This window comes from Schistocerca americana, chromosome 8, assembly GCF_021461395.2.
Source record: "Schistocerca americana isolate TAMUIC-IGC-003095 chromosome 8, iqSchAmer2.1, whole genome shotgun sequence".
Taxonomy (NCBI): Eukaryota; Metazoa; Arthropoda; class Insecta; order Orthoptera; family Acrididae; genus Schistocerca; species Schistocerca americana.
This window is the reverse complement of record NC_060126.1, coordinates 61,086,489-61,109,925: the sequence shown is the minus strand read 5'-3', so window position 1 is coordinate 61,109,925 and position 23,437 is coordinate 61,086,489. Positions and strand designations below refer to the sequence as shown.

General features: G+C 38.5%; 1 protein-coding gene across 2 annotated transcripts in view; it reads left to right on the top strand.

The window, feature by feature from the left end:
* Positions 1-23,073, top strand: part of LOC124544682 (GDP-Man:Man(3)GlcNAc(2)-PP-Dol alpha-1,2-mannosyltransferase) — a 72,707-nt gene extending 49,634 nt beyond the window's left edge. For both annotated transcript variants that reach the window (XM_047123311.1, XM_047123312.1), the window contains exons 8-10: positions 2,301-2,499; positions 16,298-16,493; positions 19,413-23,073. In XM_047123311.1, the coding sequence (XP_046979267.1) occupies positions 2,301-2,499; positions 16,298-16,493; positions 19,413-19,494 (477 nt within the window). In that variant the 3' untranslated portion in view covers positions 19,495-23,073. The remainder of the gene's footprint in view (positions 1-2,300; positions 2,500-16,297; positions 16,494-19,412) is intronic.
* The last annotated feature ends 364 nt before the right edge of the window (positions 23,074-23,437 follow it).

Sequence of the window (23,437 nt, the reverse complement as noted above, 5' to 3'; positions counted from 1 at the left end):
ATCTTTTGACTAATGAGTGGTTGTGTATGATTCCTAAGTACGGAGGTATTGTATCAGCATACTTCCAAAGAAACCTAACTGGTATGTAATCTTGACCAGAGTTATTGCTTTTATTAAGTGATTTAAGCTGCTTTGCTATACCAAAGACATCTACTTCTAAGTTAGTCTTGCTGACAGTTGTTTTGATTAAAATTCTGGAATATTTACTTTGTCGTCTTTGGTGAAAGAATTTCTGAAAACCACGTTCAGTAACTCTGCTTTAGTGGCACTGACGTCAGTAATATTACCATTATCATCATTCTGTGAAGGTATCAGTTGTGTCTTGATGCAAGTGTACCTTTTGGATGACCAGAATCTCTTTGGGTTTTCCACCAGATTCTGAGACAGTTTCAGTGTGCAAACTATTACAAGCATCTTGTATTTTAGAACACCTTAAATTTCGAGCTTCTTGTAAAACTTCACCAGTCATGGTGTCATAGGTTTTAGCTGTGAGACAGCACTCAGTTGAATTTAGCGTCCTCCTGGATGTTGCTCCATATGAGATACGCAGAAACATGTGTGACAGTGTTATTGCATGAACACTGTCTGTTTAATTGCTGGCCTGCAGAGTCAAAGTCGAGTGGTAAAAGTAATATAGTTAACCATAGCTAGATGCTGCGTTAGGTATAAAATCTTGTCTTTTTGTAAGAATTTTAAAAAAATGACTGAGTCCTACACCTTTTGAGGTGGAAGCCACCATCATGATTCATATCATCTTCCGCCATATGTATACCACAGATCCTTCAATAACTGAGTCTGAAAAACCAGATGATCCTTTACTAAGGCAAGAGTAGCACAGGGCATCTCAGTTTGCAAAAGGGTGACATAAGTTTGTGGAAGGTTGAAGTCTACAGAATATCATATCAACAAAAATTGTGTTGAAAATTATTGCAGCACTCGCTTTTCCGAGTCCAGTAAATCTTCAATAACTGAGCACTTTATCTCCACAGGACATTCTCTGGACATTTTTGTCATGGAAATCTTGGCCATGACAAGATCCTGCTGGGGTTCAGTTATTAAAAAACATGTGGAAATATGTGTAGTGGAAGAGCTTATTAATCGTGATGAGTACTGCTTTGAGCTGTGTATCATAGGTGTGTAATTACTAGGAAACAAACCTGGCAGGTGATCCAGGAATATGAAGCATAACGCTTAGTATCTTGAAAGGATTTGCAATACATTGTAGGATTGTACATCGCTAATTGTGTACTGTAATTAAAAAAGGGCTGACAGCACCTCCAAAACACATCATGTAGAAATATTAGAACCTATGGAACACGTTGACAGAATGTGAGGTTGCTCATGTCAGATATAATTGAACAAAATCTGGATTTTTAAGAATTTATTAACATGACTACTGTTGACACTGCTATAAGAAACATGAAAGAATGAAGGTTATAGTTTGTGAAAACCGGAGCTTACGATTGGACGTGAAGGCTGTGGAGAGAGAACAGTGTAAGAGAATAAGAGAATTAAAAGGAGCATCATCAGAGTAAAAGACGTGACATAAAAGTAAGACACTACAGGAAGGGGAAAATCTCTCATATGTCATCTCTAGTTCAAAACACTATGAGGAACCTTTCAGGCCTCAGTGAAGCTGAGGTAGAAATCCACAATCCTTTTCTTGGATGTGAAAATATTCCACATTTAATAAGTAACTTGAAGTTTGTAATACTTATAAAAACTCGATAAAGCAATTATATTGGAGTGTCAGTTTTTTGTTCAACTTCTGTAACACTTAAGAATCTGTTACAAACATTTCTTAGAAGTAGTTTTAGTTTTCTTCTTCTTCTTCTTCTTCTTCTTCTTCTTCTTTTTTTTAAAAAAAACTGACATGAAGTAACCTCAGTGTATGATACATTTATTTTGCTCTTCTCTCTTACTTGAATGTGGGGTTGTGTGTCTTCAGCCAAGTTTTTTATTTATTTTTATGCATAGTATTTACACGACTAGACAGGAGCCAAGACAGAAACTATGCATAACAGCACAGCACCTAAATAAGGCAACTGAGTCAGTCCTTCAAATATTTTCCATAAAAACAAAACCAACTTGTTTTTGAATAGTTCGAAGGTCATGTGCCACTTTTGTGAATCATATTTTGGCATAAATTGTAATGTAGTCCTTTGGGAGAGAAAAAAAGATCTAGCTTTGAAAATTCTCAAAGAAGAAATCTCTAAATTGTAAGAGACTTACTCTAGTGTATGTAGGTTGTATTGATGAAAAGTTTTACTTCCCCTTCTTGATTAGTAATTGTGTTTCAGTTGCGTCTCATCTTTGTTGGCTCATGTCGGAATGCTGAAGACGATGTGCGTGTTCAGGACATGAAGGATCTGTGCAAACACTTATCTCTAGAAAACAACGTTGAATTCAAAGTGAATGTTCCTTATGAAGAACTGAGACGGGAACTGGAGGAAGGCTCTGTTGGCTTACATGCGATGTGGAATGAGCACTTTGGAATAGGTGAGTAATCCTTGATGATCCTTGTAAATATGAGCTACAAAGGAGCATTAACTCCATAGTATTTGGCTAATTCCATGCCGTAACATGTGGTGTGTACTCCTGTAGGTGAAAAGTACATTAGTCAGAATGCCTTACTGCAATAGTGTCTTCTTCAGATTTCTTGCTGCATCAATCCAGTGTTGTTGGTGTTCAGCAGGAATTGGCCAGAAATTGGTTTTAGGGTATTTTATTCAAAAAGTACGTTTATGAGTTTCAAATTAATATAATTCATCATCAGACGGTTTTGATGCTTTTGTCAGGTGAGTTTTTTACAGGTGAGTTGCCCAAGGACGAACAAAAATTCAGTTACAAACATGTTATAAAGATGATTGGGCTATAGAGTTGTGTTGAAATGTAACTCGAATGAAATGTCTGCTTGGAACATTTACTTTTACAGTTTCTCTCCAACTAGACACACCAGTATAGTTTTTGATATTTTCACACTTACTCATTGGTTTTCATTATTAAGCACTTTCGTTGAGCTACAAAACTTTTTAGAAATCCACATCATATGTATGACTAACTTACAATGTATGGAAATAATGTGGAGTGGCTACAAGGTATGTGAGTATCAGAGATGCTTCAGTACAGTGATATATTACAGAGATGTGGCATTTTGGGAAAGGAAATGCAGGTTAGTGTTATATTAAATTGAAAACTTATTTTACATTAAATTTATGATGTGAAATATAGAGAAATAAATGGAATTTAGTGAACTACAGTGTTGTAAAACTTATTTCACAGATTGGCTGAGAAGTAAATGTGGATAAGGAGGTATGTGAAAACGTTATGTGCTATTTGATGAACAGTGCTGACAGCAGTACATAAAAATTTCGTAATATGTAATTCTATGAAAGTGACAAAATACCATATTTACTCGAGTATAAGACAATTCTAATTATAAGACGACTCCAAGGATCTTCTTGAGAAAAGTTCATTTTTAACATATTCTGACTAATCAAAATTAAAACTGTTTTTTTTGACATAAACTATCTGCCTAAGAAGTTAACACTACACCTATTCTAAATTTATGCCATTTATTGATTGTCTGTGTTTTAATAATACAAGGAAGACTAGAATAAAGACAAAGATGTGGTTTATATTAATTTTCAGTCCATTTATTTTTTCCCCGTATTTTTCATTTACCAACCTTGTCTTCTGTGGTATAAGTATTTTTAATCATCTTCGTAATAGCACAGCTACAAAATTTATGTCTTCATTGTCTCAAATATTTGGCTGTTTCTTCTGAATAAGTTGTAATTTCTGGGGTTGTGGTTAAGTTTGGGCCCTGGGAACACAACTGTTTTTATTCGAATACATAATGTATTTCACTTTTATGCGGACATTAGTTTGTTAGAATGTCTCTTGCGTATTGTCTGCCTGCCACCATCTCATTGGCTGTCTAGAACCAGCATCTGATACACTCCCTTTTGTTCCTATTGTACATCACAGCAAGCATTGACAATTTTGCAGCCCAAAACACACAAGTACGCTGCTGGTCTCTGTCTCTACTTTTACCATACTATGGTTGAGTATTCGTCCAATTTTAAAGTCCATTAAATTCTGAACATAAATGGATTTAGGCGAACTGCAGTTTAAACATGGTAGATGTTCCTAAAGATCCAAAGTACACGATATAGATTCCTATGGTTGACAATATGACAGAATTTGCTGGTTGTTTACTTCACTGCACTTATGTAGTTCTCAGCCAAAATGGTAACGCACCACTGTTTCTCCTCCAGCACTTCCGTCATGCTGTGCTTGAGCAGCTGTGAAACAGAGACTGCAAAATCATCTAGGCTACAAGTTATATGTAACAACAGCACAAAATGCATAAAAAATTATCAAAATTTATGGTTCAGTCCAAATCTCAAACTTTTGCTCTTCCAGTTATCTACTGACATCTGCTGGTACTATGGTATTTCCACGACGGGTCTTACTGCTGTAATTTATTCTCGTGGCAATTACAGTGAGTTTAATATGATTTTTTTTTTTTTTTTTTTTTTTTTTTTTTTTTTTTTTTTTTTTTTTTTTTTTGTTTGGACATTTCATTCTGGATTAATTTTCCTTCTTTTTTTATCTGAACTTCACCATCATGTTGTAAAGCTGATGGGAAGCTGGCAACGTTTCTATTCCGTATTCTAGTACTTGAAGAGTGACAGAATTCCTTGTTTGCAACCCACTTAGTAAATTATTACAGTTTCTCATAATGAAATAAAATATTCATCTTGGTTCAGAATCAAGTAATGTTTTTTGAAGGACAACATTTCCGCTTTTGAATGTTACCTTTACTTAAAAATCAGCATTAATGTTTGTACGTACATCTATGAGGACATTTCTTGCAAACCTGTTCAGGTACAGAGTTCATAAGATGACAGACTGTTGTGCTATTTCTTCCTGTGTATTTTAAGCAGAGCAATAGATGGCATTGAAGCGAATAAGGTATGAATGGCGTTATGTGGTATAGCCATCCATGTTGCACTCACCTGGTCCCAAAGTTCATCTTTGGTGGTTGGCATTGGATCACAGCACAGCACCCTCTGTTTTCACCATACCCCACACATTTTCGATTGGCGACAAGTCTGGTGATCAGGCGGGCCAGGGCAAAAGGCTGACATCCTGTGACACTAAGAAGGCACATGTTCATGCATTGTCTTGCTGAAAAATGGTTACCAGGGTGGTGTGTTGTGGGTTGTGGATTGTCGTTCATGTAGGTCACACTGGTCGCAGGGCCCTGCACCAACTGTGATTTGTGGTTGTATGCAATAGCACACCACACTGTAAGGCCTCGAGTAGGCGCTCTATGTCATGTGCGAATGCAATCACTGTGATGGTGTTCCCCGTCTGCAGCAAACCTGGATTCGTCTGAAAACACTACCTGATGTCATTCCTGTTGTCCAGTGACATTCTGTACACCATTGCTGTCTAGCATGTTTCTGCACATTAATCAAAGGTAGTGGAGAAATGGACGATGCACATGTAACCCATGCTGTAACAAAATGGTGATGGACTTTCAACCCACATAGCATACACTGTGTTACAGTATTCCATTGTTGCACAAGAACCAAGGAGGAAGCAGATCTGTCCTGCAATGCCATTCAGATGAGGTGTCTATCTCTTTGGTGGGTGGTCTGGGTGGTACGGCCTGGCCCATTTCATCATATTCTACGGCCTTCTATGAACCATTCTGTACACACCCGTTGCACTGTAGAGACACTTCGTCCGACACAAGCAGCAATTTCCCTGATGGATGCATCACATTCTCTCATCTCAATAACACCTTCTCTTTCAAACTGATAGTTCACGCATACATCTGCGAGGCATGCTGCACGTCTGCTCAAGTCTCACTAGTCCATTACCTTCAGAGTATAGTGACAATGATAGCAACAGCCACATTTTACCTGGAGGTGGTGGTGTGCCACGATATCAATGTTGACTTTGAACCCACATGCCGACATTGTTCGAATGCTTGTCATTTCTGCAGAGCATACTAATATTCATCTCCTGGGAATATAAATGTCACTACCTCTAGTCGTTCAAGGTGTCTGTTTTTTTTCTGAACTTGAGTGTACATACAATAAGATTCCTTACTTTTTCTGTAGCTAGATGGAGTAGTTTTATTTATATTGGAGTCCCTTCTGAAAGTTGTTCATGAATGGATTGTTAGCCAATTCAGTCTGCTCATTAAGGATACTGTATGCAAGGGAGCTGTTTTTGTTTGTATGTGTTCCTCTTTCTTCTAGCAGACTCACATTTGCTCATCTTTCTGATAAGTGTAATATCTTCATACTTTTCCCAGTGTTTCTCGCTGAATGATTTTTTGTGAAAATGTGGGCTGCTAATGTAGATTTGTGTAAGTTTCCAAGTCCTTAAGCATCAAGCTGTTCTTTGTATCTAATCTCAAAACATCTACCTGCCTTACCAAAGAATTATTTTGGCCACGAATCACATGTCAGCTTTTATATTTCTGTTTACTGTAGGGGGCCATGGAAGGATTTAAATCATGGATTGCTTTTTGCTGTAATTTATGTTAGTAGGGAAGTTTATTTTAATATTCTTCTTTTTAAATAAGTTTGCTTTGGTCTGGTAGTGGGCGTATGTATGGTATAACAAGATATTTAGACTTGGTTGCTGTGAGGAAAAAAAAAAGATCATAAAAACAGATGTTCCAGGCGGACATTTCATGCAAGTTACATCCCAACTTGTCCTTGTAGCACAACCATTTTTATTCTACGTTTGTGACTGTGAATTATTGTTTATGGTAAGGCATCTCACCTGTAAACAAATGTAACATGTAGTGTGACGAAAGTGTGAAAGCTGCCTGATGATTAATTCAAATCATAAGGCATCTCACCTGTAAACAAACGTAACATGTAGTGTGACAAAAGGCTGAAAGCTGCCTGATGATTAATTCAAATCGATTTGAATGATTCAAAATTGGTAATGGTACTTTTTGAATAAAACAACCTAAAATCTGTTAGTGGCTGGTTGCAGCTGTATGTCATCAATGAGCTGTACTGTGCAGCAGCTGCAGTCTCCAACAAGTCTGAATTTGACAAAAGTGCATTAGGCCAGTGTGTCTGCAACATTTCGGAATGCATGTTCTTCACCAGAAGGAAGGAAGGAAACATTGCACCTTCTGAATTGTCATGCACATACTGGAGATTGAAGTGGCAAGAAACTTGAGAGGATTTTATTTGATTTACATGTGGTGAGAACATTCATTTGTACATAACAGCCCATTGTTGGGTCGTACTATAAAAATGATCATTATTGCCAAAACAGTCTGGCTTATTTGGTGTGTGTTACAATTGCTGCAATGTTGGAAAGGCCTATTTTTTTTTTATCCATCACACAGTGACAAAATAGATCTAATCAGATCGAGAAACCACACCAGTCTTGGCTACTATTTGTATTAACAGCTTTTTCAGTATTAGACAACAACATTTCGATTTTTTCATGTAGCAAAATGTTTGACGAACTTTGATGAGGTAATAGTTCTTTTACAGAAAGGAAAGCATGCCAATTTAAAGCTGTAGCAAGATTAGAGAGAAAAATCGCTAAGACCTAAGGATTGAAGAAATATGTACTGTCTTGCCTGTCTCGTCTTTACTGGTTTTAGATATCCTATATTTAATGTTATTTCACACAGAAGAGCAAGTTATTAGCTAATAGGCAATAAAGAGTCCAGATTTTCTGAAGAGTTCTTGTTCGTCTGGTTACAGATAATCCCTCCACAGAGAGAAATACAGTGACGTGTGGTATAAGAATGTCGTTTAAAGATGCGTGGCACCGCACTTCAGCTCACTTAAAATCAAATAACGTGTCTTACATTTCCGTGAAGATGTATGTTTTATGTATCAGACTCTTCAGAAAGATCTACGCTACAAAATGAACTTATTTTTGAAAAGGCTGTATTTTTTTACGTTCTGATGAGCAGAGCAGTCCAAGTTATAGTGGGGGGGGGGGGGGGGGGTAGCCTTCAAGTGACCCGTGTTTACATTTAGTGACTTTTCTGTTTCCTCTTCGTTTACTGCTCTCACGTCAAAAGAAAACAAGACGTATTTCTGTGGCTGGGAGCTATCAAGTGATTTAAAATACATTCACATAATTGCGGAAGGCTAAAATATGTTACTACTTTCAGATTTTATTTTTTTTCCACCTTTCTGACAGTCAAACATTAATTGCCTTGCAGAACAATAAAGTTATTTTTCTTCGATTTGCTAAAGAAACTTGGCTTTTATTAAGCTTTCCTGCTGAGGCAGTAAATTTATTTGAAACGAAGTGTTTAATTCCACACTATTGGCTAGTTTTAACTGTTCGCTGCATTTCGTGTGTACATTTTCTTCTTCTAGCATGTATGGCATTACGCCATAATAAAGAACCAAGCACAAGATAATACAGTACTGTTACTCCAAGAAAATTTACGTGTGAAACCACACTGAAAAGCTTAATATCAGGTGGAGGCCCACATCATTGGGAATCTGGACACACGAATGTGCACTTTAAGGTGAACTATGCATTTTAGTATGGTTCACGAAATTCCGAAGCTCTTGGAGTATCCTCTGGTGTCTTGTTTCTTTTATGACATAATGTAAGAAAGATCTTTTAATATTTCACACGTATGAACATGCAGGGTCCCTATGTCACTGAAGCTGCGCAAGTGCGGTGACACCTCTTATCTGGCACTCTCTGGCAACTGCTGAAATGAATCTATTTCTAATAGGTCATGGGAAAATATTGTGAATTGTGGTTCGAAAAGCGTCATTTTCAAAATAAATTTCCTTTTGCGCAAGATGAACAACACACGAGATTGTATGATGAATTTCTTAAATGACAGTGTGTTTGCTCTCATTTAAAAATAAACTCTTTGATGAGCAGCCATTTAGAAGAATTTCGAGCCCAGAAGATCAGAGATTTATGTCAGTATTAAAAAGATTACTGGCATATTTGTGTGATGCATCTTAAAATGTAACATGCGCTAAACAGATCAACGTTATATGTGAAAGCTTAGCTTCTCTTGTATCTTATTAACCGTAGGGACAATTATTATATGCAAAAGCTTTGCTGTTCTTGTATATTAAGTTAAACCATTAACTTTTCCTGTTAGTGGAATTCGAATTTGTACTTTCATAATATGAAAATACGCAGCGTACATATTGCTGCACATCAAAGAGCTTTACAAAACTTGTTTTTCCCCCCTGAGTTTCATTTTCTAAAGTGTTGGGAAATTCTATGCTGCTGTATAAAACCATTGATAAGTTTTACAGTTCCGATGGAAAGTATACTGTCACTTAATACGGAAAAAGTGTATTTTCACCCGGGTGAAAATGTATTTTTGTCCGGGAATTTTTTGTTTTTTCCTTGTCCACATATACATCTTGCACTCTCTCTGCGCTGCATTCCTATTCATAATGAATCTTATACCCATTATACCATTTTCTGATGCTGTTGATATTACCCAATACTCATTTGACCAGAAATCCTTGTCTTCTTTCCATTTAACTTCACGAGCTCCTGCTATATTTAGATTGAGCCTTTGCGTTTCTCTGTCAGATTTTCTAGCTTCAGTATCACATTCAAGTTTCTGACATTCCATGGTCTGACTCACAGAACGTTACCCTTTCATTGATTATTCAGTCTTTTTCTCATGGTTACTTCCCCCTTGGCAGTCCCCTCCTGGAGATCTGAATGGGGGACTATTCCGGAATATTTTGCCAGTTTAGAGATCATTATGATACTTTTTCAGTTATGGGCCACATCTCCCATGGATAGACATTAAGTGTCTTTAATGCAGTGAAACGACTGCCTTTCGCATCCAAATGCCATTGATCATTGCTGATTCTTCTGCCTTCAGGGGCAGTTTCCAACACCAGGGACAAGAGTACCCTGAACCTCTGTCCGCTCCTCCACCCTCTCTGATAAGGCCGTCGGCAGAATGAGGGTGGTTCCTTATGCTGCAAGTCTTTGGCTGCCAAATGCTGATTAGTAATCAAAATTCAAACAGTGACGGGTTTCGAACATGGGACGTAGGACGTTTTGATTGCTAATCAAAGATGCTACTGCTAGATGATGGGTCCCTACAAACTGTTATACCCAGGTGTTTGTAAGACTCAACTGGTTCTAATTGTGAATCACTGATATTTTATTTACAGTATTTATTTTCTACATTTTGCGAACTGTGCAATGTTGTATTTAAAACAAGTTGCCAATCTTTGGACTGCTTTGAAAGCTTATTAAGATTTGGTTGGATGTTTGTGTAACTTTCTTTAGACTGTACCTAATTACTAATAATGTACAAAAAGTATGATCTTACCATTCATATTGTCTGCCAGGTCGTTCATATACAAAAGTGCACAGCAAGGGTCCCAACACATTTCCGTGGGTCACACCTGAAGTTACTTTTTCTTCTTTCAACCACTCTCTGTTGAGGATAATGTGCTGCATAATCTCTACCAAGAAATCTTCAATCTATTCAGAAATTTTGTTTGACACACCATATATTGTACTTTCATTCAAAATTGTTGATGTGGTGACAGATATTTGCAATGACTACACTTTTGTTACATTTGACTGCAATCAGGGCCTCATTGTAGATAATATTTTGTAACTTCTTCGCAGGCAACATTTAATGGAAAAAGGTGAAGAAAACTGGCTGACCATCTTATTGTCTATTCTGGGAGACTGGCAGAAGAGGCCGATGAGGCATTTATTCAAAGCACTTTGTAGAATTTGAGTGCAGTACAAACTCAATATCTATTGTGTCTGCGATGACATGTACTCTGACATCGACAGAAGATGCTTTAGAAAGTTTATCTTCATAGTATTTGATGACTACCTACAAAAGTGGTCCTGTGAGTTTATTTTCAGCATTGCACATTGCACATTTTTTCATTCACTTGACGCCGATATTACATGTTAATAAATATTGGGCATTACTTAGCGACCAATAGAGCATATTCCCCTAGTGCATATTCTTAAGGTTAAATTGAAGATTACATGCTTAATCCATTCGTGTCTGGTTTAAATGCATGTAGGCACTCTAGAAGACTTAAATTGACACTCTGCTGGCAAAAGTGCTGACACACATTTTTAAAAAGTATTCTGCAGTGATATTTTGTGTGCCTATTTTATAAATGTTACACCTAGTGCAATGTAGGTCCACACTAATGATTTTGTATGGCAGGTATCAAAACATTGTGGTAAATGTAGAGATACACAGCATTTTCTGCTCTGCTAACAAGTTTCACTTCATTCCTTCTGCTATAGCGCACTGTACAATATTTTGTCAGAGCTGCTTCTTGTCAGTTGCCAGGATGTCCGTCAGAAAGTGAGCTCATTTTTTTTCTTTAACTTCAGAGGGATAAAGGCTACTACATATCATTGTCTTGTTAAATATTTTGGGAACTGCAGTAACTGTTCTCAAAGCTCACACAGTAGTCTGGCAGTGCTTTTTCTTTGTGACCTGTGAGTTTAGGGTGCACAGCAGAGGCTTTGAATAAGCATATATGTAGAATATATTTACAATTCTAAACTGGAGAAAAAAAATCGCCTATCATTTGAAATATTGCTGTGTTTGGAAGACTGTCTAAAACACAGTTTACAAGATTTGTGATTGCCTCTTCTTCACGAAAGAAAAACTGCCTAGAACTCATTTTGCAACTAGAGAATGTGAGTTTCAAACAATTATATTATGAAATGGAGAACACACAAAGAAAACAAATTTAACAGAAAGTGATGTGCTTACAATACAGCCTGAGGTGCTTGCAATAGCCATGTGTGGCCATGCAGTTGCTTTATATTGACTTACATATACAGTGCCGGAACTATATGAGCTGTTGTCATCAAACAGAGCAAGGAACTGATGGCAGTATAATGAGCTAGGCATGTTAGCTGATGTGAAATGATTAATGATCAATGTCCATCTACAAAAATTGACGAATTCTCCTAATTGTTTCCACACAGCTCTTGCTGACACATAGTACTATACATTACTTCTAATAACTGAGAGAATGCTAATGTAATGTACAGGGTGATTATAATGAAAGTTAAACTTTCATAACACTGTAGAAATAACACCACTGGTCAGAATGTCGTCAAATTGCAATGGAATATTATCGGAGCAGGGGGAAAACGTATGACAGAAGAAGGAAAACTAGTGTGAAATTTGATCAATAGATGGCACTGTATGTGTCACAATACGTAAATAAAAACACCTGTCTTGTGCATGACCCATTGAAGTTGGTATAAACACTCCGGGTACACAGCTTTTCATCCTTTCGCATCTGCGATGTTCACCATGACTGTCTCAATACAGGATTGTGCTCTGCTTACAAAGCTGTATTACAAGAGTGATGACTGTGCACGCATTGCTCTGAAGTTCCGCACATTGAAGGGTTTGAGAAAAGGCATTGGTCCAATGACTGTCATGGGTCTGGAGAAAATGATTCAGAAATTCTAAAAGACGGGTTCGTTTGGTGTGCAACCGGGTAGAGGGAGGAAACAAATTGATTTGACGTCAGTGGAGGCAGTGGCCTCAGCAATGCAGGAGTAGATGAGTGGCGGTGTGCAAACGTGTAGTGCACGGAGGATTGCCCGAACATTGGACATACCTGTGAGCACGGTGCGTAAAATCCTATGAAACATTCTTCTTTGCTATCCATTCAAAATTACCCATGATTAAGAGTTGCTTCCTGTTGACTTGCTAGCAAGAGAGAACTTTGCTTCAGAATTTCTTGCTTGCATGGAAGTGGACAGTGGTTGGACGTGGAAGATTTTGTGGACAGATGAAGCCCACTTCCATCTGACAGGATATATCAATACACAGAATTGTTGAATATGAGCAACAGAAAATCCACTTGCAAATCAACCAGCACCACTTCCTCCTGAAAAGGTGACTGAGTGGTGCAGGTTTATGGCATCATTTATTATAGGGCCCTATTTTTTCGAAGAGGCAGGTGCTTCCAGTCCTGTTATCTGTACCATCACTGGTAAGCGCTGTGAGTGTCTTTTGTGCAACCACATCATTCCAGCTTTCCAACAGGGTGGATGTGTGGATGGGATCATTTGTATGCAAGATGACACATCTCCACACATTGCAAATCCAGTTAAGCAGCTGCTGAAGTGCCATTTCGGAAATGCTGGAATTATTGGCTGACATTTCCCTACAGCCTGACCATCCAGATCACCTGATCTTAATCTGTGTGACATGTGGCTTTGGGCTATTTGAAAGATGTTGTGTCCAGTGTTCTGATTGCACACTTAGCTGCATTGAAGGCACACATTGCACAACACAATCCGAATGCGACCCCGGAAACACTTCGATCAGTTGTGGAACATGCTGTTTCTCGATTTCAACTTGTTACAGAAAACAGTGGCAGCAAATTGAACATATTTTACACCAGTCACACAGATATTAATAATCTGATTTGATTTTGATTGATGCTTTTTATGCAGTTTTTCGCCTCAGAACAATTAAATACCAATTTTTCCCATTCGTGATATGACCTTGCCATGGTGGATGGGCTTACATATCTAACAGTATCACACCTGTACATCCATGCACACTGAGTAGTACAGTTTGTTTAACGTCAAATGTACACCTTAGGCATTGTTGTATGATTCATTTGTCATTTGTAGTTGACCACTATTAAATTGTCAAGCTTACAGTGCCATCTATTGCTACATTTTGCACCTATTTATTTTTCTTCTGCCATACATTTTCCCCCTTCTCCGATAATATTCTGTTGCAGTTTAACATCATTCTGACCAGTAGTATTATTTCTACAGTGGTTTAAAAGTTTAACTTTAATTATAATCGCTCTGTACATCACTCACTCACTCACTCACTCACTCATTCGTTATTTTCTGTGGATTCCTTCATGAACAACCACCTTCACAGATCTGGAATGAGTGAAGGTGTACATTAAAAAATTGAAGCAGCTGTTGGGAGCTGCAGTAACAATGGACTATCATTAAACTGCTTTGAACTGCTTGTGTTTATTGAACCTGCATTTAATATAGTAAAATTGACAGTAAAGCTGATACTTTTAAAAGAGCTGCTGCTTCTTCAATAGCTTAGGAACTGTTTGTGTTAGAACCCTACAACGAGGCAAACTATGATTCAGATCACTTCTATCTAAGAAGCGTACACGTGATTCCACCACACACAGTTTACACAATTGTTAAACTCTTTATATACGTTCACTTCGAGCCAAAAGACACATGTAATTTTGGAAACATTCATTGTGCTGGTTTCTGCTGGATCACCTGGTACGTCACACATCTATTGTAGCGTCCTGCCATTTATTCCTGATAGTTTATTGTTCGCTTATACCAATTCTAAGTATTTTTTTGACACATGTATGTCTCACATTATGAAATGTGCACAAGTATATTGTGCATAAAAGCATTTTATTTAAATAGTTATTTGCAAAGACATTTGCAGTGGTTGTATTTATGATTCTTATATTGAGCAAGCTGTAAAGGAAACAAAAGAAAAATTCGGAGTAGGTATTAAAATCCATGGAGAAGAAATAAGAACTTTGTGGTTCGCCGATGACATTGTAATTCTGTCAGAGACAACAAAGGACTTGGAAGAGCAGTTGAATGGAATGGACAGTGTCTTGAAAGGAGGGTATAAGATGAACATCAACAAAAACAAAATGAGGATAATGGAATGTAGTCGAATTAAGTCGGGTGATGCTGAGGGAATTAGATTAGGAAATGAGACACTTAAAGTAGTAAAGGAGTTTTGCTATTTGGGGAGCAAAATAACTCATGATGGTCGAAGTAGAGTAGATATAAAATGTAGACTGGCAATGGGAAGGAAAGCGTTTCTGAAGAAGATAAATTTGTTAACATCGAGTATAGATTTAAGTGTCAGGAAGTCATTTCTGAAAGTATTTGTATGGAGTGTAGCCATGTATGGAAGTGAAACATGGACGATAAATAGTTTGGACAAGAAGAGAATAGAAGCTTTCGAAATGCGGTGCTACAGAAGAATGCTGAAGATTAGATGGGTAGATCACATAACTAATGAGGAAGTATTGAATAGGATTGGGGAGAAGAGGAGTTTGTGGCACAACTTGACCATAAGAAGGGATCGGTTAGTAGGACATGTTCTGAGGCATCAAGGGATCACCAATTTAGTATTGGAGGGCAGTGTGGAGGGTAAAAATCGTAGAGGGAGTCCAAGAGATGAATACACTAAGCAGATTCAGAAGGATGTAGGTTGCAGTAGGTACTGGGAGATGAAGAAGCTTGCACAGGATAGAGTAGCATGGAGAGCTGCATCAAAGCAGTCTCAGGACTGAAGACCACAACAACAACAACAACATATTGGTCACAGACTGCACATCAGTGAGGTTTCCATTTTTCTCCGGTAGAAGTAGTGCAGATCATGTGAAAAGAACTTAGGCTTAAGAGTCAGTCCTGTGCTACTGGAAATTATGTTTATAGCACTCATAGGCTAGAATAGAAACAATAGTTTAGAAGAAATTGTAATCTAATGCAAATTAAGAAAAATACATCTATAAAATGTAAAGGGAAGGGGTGGCTGGCATGAATACATGTGATTTAAGTGAAAATGAAACATATTGTATGTACATTTGCCAACTTCCCCCCCCCCCCACCCCCTCCCCCCACCACCCCATGTGTGTGTGTGTGTGTCTGTGTGTGTGTGTGTGTGTGTGTGTGTGTGTGTGTGTGTGTGTGTGTGTGAGAGAGAGAGAGAGAGAGAGAGAGAGAGAGAGAGAGAGAGAAGAAAACAAGAACATAAACCTTTACAGAATGAGGCAAAGCCACTCTGCTCTGGGGTTAAATATAATGATGTGTGATGTTTCTCTGTGATGGTTTAAGGCAGCAGCTAAGCTTGCCACTCTTGATGCACGGTTGCCAGTGATATATGAAAGAACTGCCTCCTGGCAGTCAAGCTGTGTACCAGTGCGGGTTGAAATTGACAAAAAGTGTAAAAGTTGATCAGAAGACCTGTAGGTCAGTTTTCATGGAAAGTAGTTGATTTATTGCTTTTTGGATGACAGATGATGATTGTAACTAAGTGTCATAAATCTGTACTTGATAATATATATATATATATATATAGTCACTGAGGATTAGTGCTGTTGAGAACACAATCAAGAACAGTAGTCTTGTAATAAATTTTTACCAAATAAAACTACAGCTATATTTTCAGTACTAGAAATTTGCAGAAAGCATATTGCGTAACATGGAAGTAAAGTTCATTTTTTGTGGGTGGCAGGTGTTGTAGAATGCATGGCAGCCGGTCTGATAATGGTTGCACATCGGTCGGGTGGCCCACAGATGGATATTGTAGAGGAAGCAGAAGGCAGCCGCAATGGATTCTTAGCTGCAGATGAACAAGAATATGCTAGTGCCATTGCACATATTCTCAGGATGTCACCAGAAGCTAGGAAATCTATTAGAGAAGCTGCAAGGTAGGTATCAGGAAGCCAGCTTAAGACTTGTTTCAATTTTGCAGTACCTTGCTACCTTTCAGACATTATTTATTTATTTATTTCTTCAACAATGTAAGGAAAAGATAGCTTGCTTCTTACCATAAAAAGTGACACATTAAGTTGCAGATAGGCACAATTAGGTACTTACTTTAACTTTCAGCTACAGCTTTCGTTAGAAACAGAGATTAGTGCACACACATTCATTCACACACGTAGGCGTACCTCATGCACATGTGTCCGCCATCTCCAGCAGTTCAGATCGGGTCCGAGCTGCTGGAGATGGTGGTCGTGTGTGGGTGAGGTGTGCTTGCTTGTGTAAATATATGTAGATTGGAACTTAAATAGTGGCAACAGTGCTATGGAGGCACTATGCAATGAAATCTACTATTGTCACTGATAGCACACATTGTTGACGTACCTACCTTAACGCCAAGCAAATGGACTCTCGCTTGTCCCATGTCACCGGCGTGCACACAATCGAGGGAAGCGATCACTTTTGAGCGAGCAGTCTAACGTAATGGTGTCACTGTTTTCGAAACAGCAACAATGGAGTTGGATGAAGATTGAATGTGCCAGAGGTCGTACAGCACAACAGTGTCATCGAGGTCTTCAAGAGGCATGCGGGAATCGGCATTGCCGTACAGAACATCGGGCTGGTTGTCCTAGCATCTCTGAAGAAGAAGTGCATACTGTTGCCGCGTTAGTGGACAGTGATCACTGCCATACAATTTGTGGGCTCGCCCAGGAAACTGGATTAGCGCATATGGCTGTGCTTCGCATCCTGCAGGAATGCCTGGGCAAGTGAAAAATTGCATCACGATGGGTTCCGCACGACTTGACGGAAATGCAGAAATGGATGCATTATGACACTGCTCAGACGCACTTGAGGTGCTATGAGTGCGAAGGAGAGGCTTTCTTACGCTGTATTGTAACACTGGATGAGACATGAGCCACATCGTACGAGCCAAAACTGAAACACCAATCCAACGAATGGCGTCATTATGGGTCCCTGCGAAAATCAAAAAGTGCGTCAGAGGCCCAGTAGCGAAAGTTGTCATGATTCTCATGTAAGACTGTAATGGTGTTATCATAACGCATTACATTCCTCCACGGCAGACCATCAGTGCACAGTATTACTCTTCATTTGTGGAACATCATCTGCACCCAGCTTTGCGAAAGAAATGGCAACACGTTCTGCGCAACCCACCCACCACTTTGCACGACAACGCGCGGGTGCATACAGCGGAAGCTGTGGCTGCTCAGTTCGGTTGATGACTGTACTATCCACCATACTCCCTAGTGACTTCAATTTGATTCTGAAGAATAAGGAAGCACTTTGTGGCATTCGAACTGTTCCAGAGATTCGACAGGCAGTAGACCGTTCCATTCACACCATCAACAGAACAGGCTCTGCTAACGGTATACTACGCCTTCCACGTCACTGGCAACGGGTTCTACACAACACTGGTGACTACTTTAAAGGACAGTAACAGGTGCAAACATGTAACTCTTTTGTATAGGTTGTGAATAAATAGTTGCCACTATTTAAGTTCCAACCCTTGTGTGTGTGTGTGTGTGTGTGTGTGTGTGTGTGTGTTTCTCTCTTTCTTTTTCTGACAAAGGCTGTGAAAGCTAATGTAAAAGTGTCTGTTAATTGTGCCTGTCTGCAACTTAATGTGTCATCTTTACGGTAAGTAGCAATCTGTCTTTTCGTTAGGTTGTTGATATTCCGGCCTTTTTTGTTTGACCTTATCTCTTTATTCATTTCATTTACATTCACATATAAAAGGGATCAGGCTTCTGATATGTAGTACAACCTGACCCATTTGGGGAGACGATATTGTGTTCGACCCTATGGCTCAAGTCTAGGAACTCACTGCATAGTTTGTCGCAGACCTTCAAAGTCCCTACTTTGAGCATTCCAGAACCAGGGGGCCCACAATCATTTCTGAGGTAATGCTGCAGATACAATGTTTCATTGAAATATTGTGAACAAGGCTGATATTCTCAACCCTCTCGGCCACCCACTGGAATGATCCAAGAATGACAGTTGACCCCTGACGACACTCACTGTTCGTTCCAATGTGCAGAACATTCCGCAGTTGGTTGCACCCTGTTCTGTCAGTGGTTGCTGGAGAAGCTTCTTCAACATGTTAAATGCACAAGATTATGATTCCTGCCTCTTGCTGCTATTTCATTAAGGGATACCATTATTCACTGTATGTTTGAACTGCCGATTATTAACATACCTCTGTCTGTCAGTGATTATGGCTCTTCAGTTTGCCTTGTGTATGCCTTTGGAGTTCCTACTGCAATAGCTGGCAAATGAAATTTGAGATATATGCCTGTTCCGTCTAGATAGCCAATGACTGAAGTGTATAGTGCTGCAATATCTATTTATGCTGTATTTAGTAAAGCGGCGAGCAACAGTAACTACTTTCATTATACATGTTTGGTACGTACTTAATGGAGTTTCTTCCATCTGGTAGCAACTTCAGTCACTTAATGTGCCATATCACCCCATAACACACTCTATGCAAACTTACAAAGTGTTTCAGTATGAATTATCTGAGTAACGAATTAAGACCAGTGCAGAAAAGATGGATTTTTGTTATTATTATTGTTGTTAAAACATTACATTGTAAGCATTGTAACTGTAGTTCAAATGGTGGTAATTTATTTGCATGTAAAAACAGACTAAGTTAAGTGTCATGAAATAATACCTATGGTGATGTTTTGGCTACAGTATAATCTGAGAGCAGCTGTTGTTATGTTTACAAAGTATATTGATAATCAAGCCTTTCTTTCCATTAATTAAATAAGTGTGAATTAAATTTTATTGCTCCCAATTTATTTTAGAAGTATTGAAAAATTCTAAAAGAAATATTTGTTTCACAGGTCATCTGTTGAACGCTTTTCTGTTCAAGAGTTTAACAAAGGATTTTTAAGAGCTGTTGAACCACTGTTCAGTCAGCGGTGATTGTTCATTAATGTGGTCATTTGAGAATTTTACTGTGATTCTGGACAGTTCCTGTGCATTGTTCGAAGCTTCTGCGTGTACCATGAGTGGTGCTTTCTTTGCATGTACTAAACAAATGAAAACTGTGGTATATTGATTACTTTTTAAGTGCATCAACATTTTTGTGTTAGAAAAACACAGAATATTAATTTGATAAAAGCTAGTGTTTATCATTTAGAAAAATTTAATGTATACAGTAACATCAGGAATGTGTAATGTTAGAATTCAGAGCAAGGATTATGAATATTCAAGAGAGATACATGGCATTTATTGTTCATCAATCATCCCTTTTTAAAAGGTTGTCATATATTCACTTAAGTCAAGGTCATTCAGCTGCATTGTGTGAAGTAAGATCTGAGAAAGAAGATAGTTATAATCTGGTAATTATCTTTACTGACTTATGTTTCCAATGAAACGAAACCACTATGCCTAGATAAAGGTTCTGATTAAAAATTCTTAATTTCTGCATTCCGTAACTGTATTCAATTGACGTAGGGTCAGCCTTCTCAGACTGCTTTCAGTGGGCAGTATGCCTGCCCACTCTGTCCTATTGATATATTATGCTCTGCATTTATCCTGCCTCCCTCTATTCCATAAATTGTGTGATGTGCACAAAGTGGGAGAGTTGCCATGTCGGCAAACAAGACCTTTCTCCTGAACAGTTTGCATAATGACTCAGCCTAAATAATTACTTGTGGAAGAATAGCATGTGAAACACTAAGTCACAGTGCAATGACAAGTTTACTGATCCCAATGTAAGTAGATTTACCGTAGTGGTGGTAAGCAGAACACGCAGCCAAGGCCATCTGTCATACGTATTATACCCTAATTAAAATAACTTTATGATTGTCATATTGCAGTGGTGGGGTGCCAGTGTTGCTGGCATGCAGCCAGCCACTCGGCCTATATCAAAATAATAGGCACCACAGCAAGCATGTGGCACTTCAAAAAGAACTACAGTTGGTGGGTGGCTGGCCTATACCACTCAACTCACTGAAATATCAGTTGTAAAGTTATTTTAATGGGAGTATATACCTTACTCGTAAAGGAGACAACAAATAGCGAAAGCATTGAGTTGTTCATAGGAACAAAAAACAGAATGAAAACTTTGCATCTACCTGGAAAGGGAGGTTCAGTCTCACTTCCCAAGAGGCCAGCCAGCAAGTCTCAAAATGAATTAGGCAGTCATTTGACAAGATAGTGGATGGGCATTGACACTGTGTGTTCTAATATACTTTGTTTCAAAAAGAGAAGCAGTTACAGTGAAGTTTACATAGATTTGCAGATTCAACTAGCAAATGTGCTTCAAATAAGAACATCATTCTATTTGTAAAAATAAATATTTAAACAATGGATAACTCACGATGGAATAACAATAAGAAAAGGATAGATTGCTACTTACCCCACAGTGGTGGGGGTGAGTGGCAATAGGCTTATTGATAAAAGACTGCTATATTATATTTAGCTACTGAACCAAGTCCTTCATGAAAAATGGACAAAACATTCACACATGCATAAGATACAGACAGGACCAATGTCATATCTGGACAATTCCCTCCTATATAAAAGACATTAACCATTTCACCTACCAGCACTCCACAAGTTCTCTTCCTTTATCATCCAGCACCTCCTCTTTGAAGGCATCACATACAAACAAATCAGTGGTACAAGAATGTGCACCCGCATGACATCATCCTATGCCAACCTGTTGGTGAGCCATCTAGAGGAATCCTTCCTAACCACCTAGACTCCAAAACCCTCAGCTGGTTTACATTCACTGATGATGTCTTCAAGGTCTGGGCACCTATTCCACAGTCCCTAAAGACCTTCTCTCTTATTCATTTCACCTGGTCCTCCACCGACCATCAAGCCACCTTCCTCGATGTTTCTCACCTCAGGGGTTTCTACATCAGTCCTCCATCCACACCAAACACCAGCAATACCTTGAAATTACCCTCTCATCTTGTCAAGAAGCAGATCTTCCATACCTTGTCTCTCCTGTCATCTACCACTTACCCACATACCAACTGTCAAGCTGCAGAGGAGCAACCCCCTCATGACTCAGTACCACCCAGCACTGTAGCAACTGAATCACATTCTCCAACTGATTTTTGACTATCTCTCATCGTGTCCTGAAATAGGAATATCCTTGCCTCCACTATCCTTGCCATTCCTTCCACAGTGTTATTCTCTCGACCAATCACCTTATGCAATATCCTTGACCATCACTTCTCCACCCCTTCTCCCAGCCCTTTTCCTCACAGTTCATATCCTGCAATAGATCTACTCGCAAGACCTCCCTTTAACACCCAGTCCAGTCCTGTCACAGGTATCTCCTATCCCATCAAAGGTAGGGCTACCTGCAATGTCAGTCGTCATTCACCAACATAGCTGCAACCACCTTGCGGCATTCTACGAGGGTATGATCACTAACAGGCTGTCTGTCACATGAATGGTCACTGCTGAACTGTGGCCAAAAAACAGGTGGACGACCTGGTTGCTGAGCATACTGCCCAACACGATGTGCTTCACAGTCTGTACCATCTAGATTCTTCCCACAAACATCAGCAGCTTTTCTGAATTGCATAGGTGGGAACGTTTCCTACGACATATCCTTTGTTCTTGTAATCCTCTTGGCGTGGACATTCACTAGAACCTGTCATCATCTGCCAATCCACAAAAATTTTCTTAATGAGGGAGAGTGGGGGGGGGGGGGGGGGGCAAAAAATAAAGTATCATTTAAAATGATTATGATGGTTTGAAATATGTAGATAATATTTATTTTCAGTATAAAAAGGAGATTACTATTACTCACTGCAGAGGAGATACCTTCAGAAAAATGACTGTGTGACGAGAACTATTCTATACAGAAAACATGAAGTTGGAAAGCACGTCACTGAAGTTCCATAGTACAAAATATGTAATAAAAATCATCTCTTAAAAATATGTCAAAAATTATGTTTGTTTTAATTTTTTTAAATTTTTGACTGTAGCAAAAGAGCATTTCTGTTGCAACCATGTGAACACATTTTTTCAGGATGTTTCTCACTGCAATAGGTATGATTTTATCACTAACCTTTACCCAGTGATAACTTCTGTTTATCAGAAAGAACTGCACAGAACATAATAAAAATCTTAATTTGTAACATTGACACCCACATGACACACTTGTTTCTTTTCTTGTGTGTGTGTGTGTGTGTGTGTGTGTGTGTGTGTGTGTGTGTGTGTGTGTGTGTTTTTGAGGTTTACAGGCACTAAACAGTGGGGTCATCAGCGCCCAGTTTCTTTTCTTGTGCCTTGCTAAAGTGATGCTTGTTAGTTGTTATTATATAATGTATTTGGCAGCCAGCTCTTCTTGAATTGTGAAACTGATATATCAGTTGTGTGGGTAGCATTACAAAGGGAGATAATTTTATGTACAACACCAAAGATTATACGGATTTTAAATTGTAAATTCCACAGAACATACTGTTAAGTTTGTGACTGATTATTACATGATGTTTGTATTATTCTGTAAAATAAAGTCTTTGTAAAAAGGAATTTAGAGTTCCTTTCCTTACTGATTCTGCTCCTCTTTATAAAAAGCAGTGTTGGGTTGTTCATTAATTTTTTTCATGTCTTCAATCTGTTTTTGCCTCCTTTATTCCCCATAGTCCATTTTTCTTTTCTCTTTCCTCTACAATATTTGAGGACTGCGGAAAAAAAAATGCATCAACATTGCAAATACTCTTATTAAAGAAAATTTATTTTCATTATTTAAAGATATGTGAAAGGAACAAGCGAAACACAAATGCAGAAATGAATTGTCAAAACCTGAGACGTATCTGCACTTTTTCTCATAGCTGCCCTGGAACAGCCATAGATGTTAAGTTCACAGGTACATTTAACAACCATTTGTGATTAA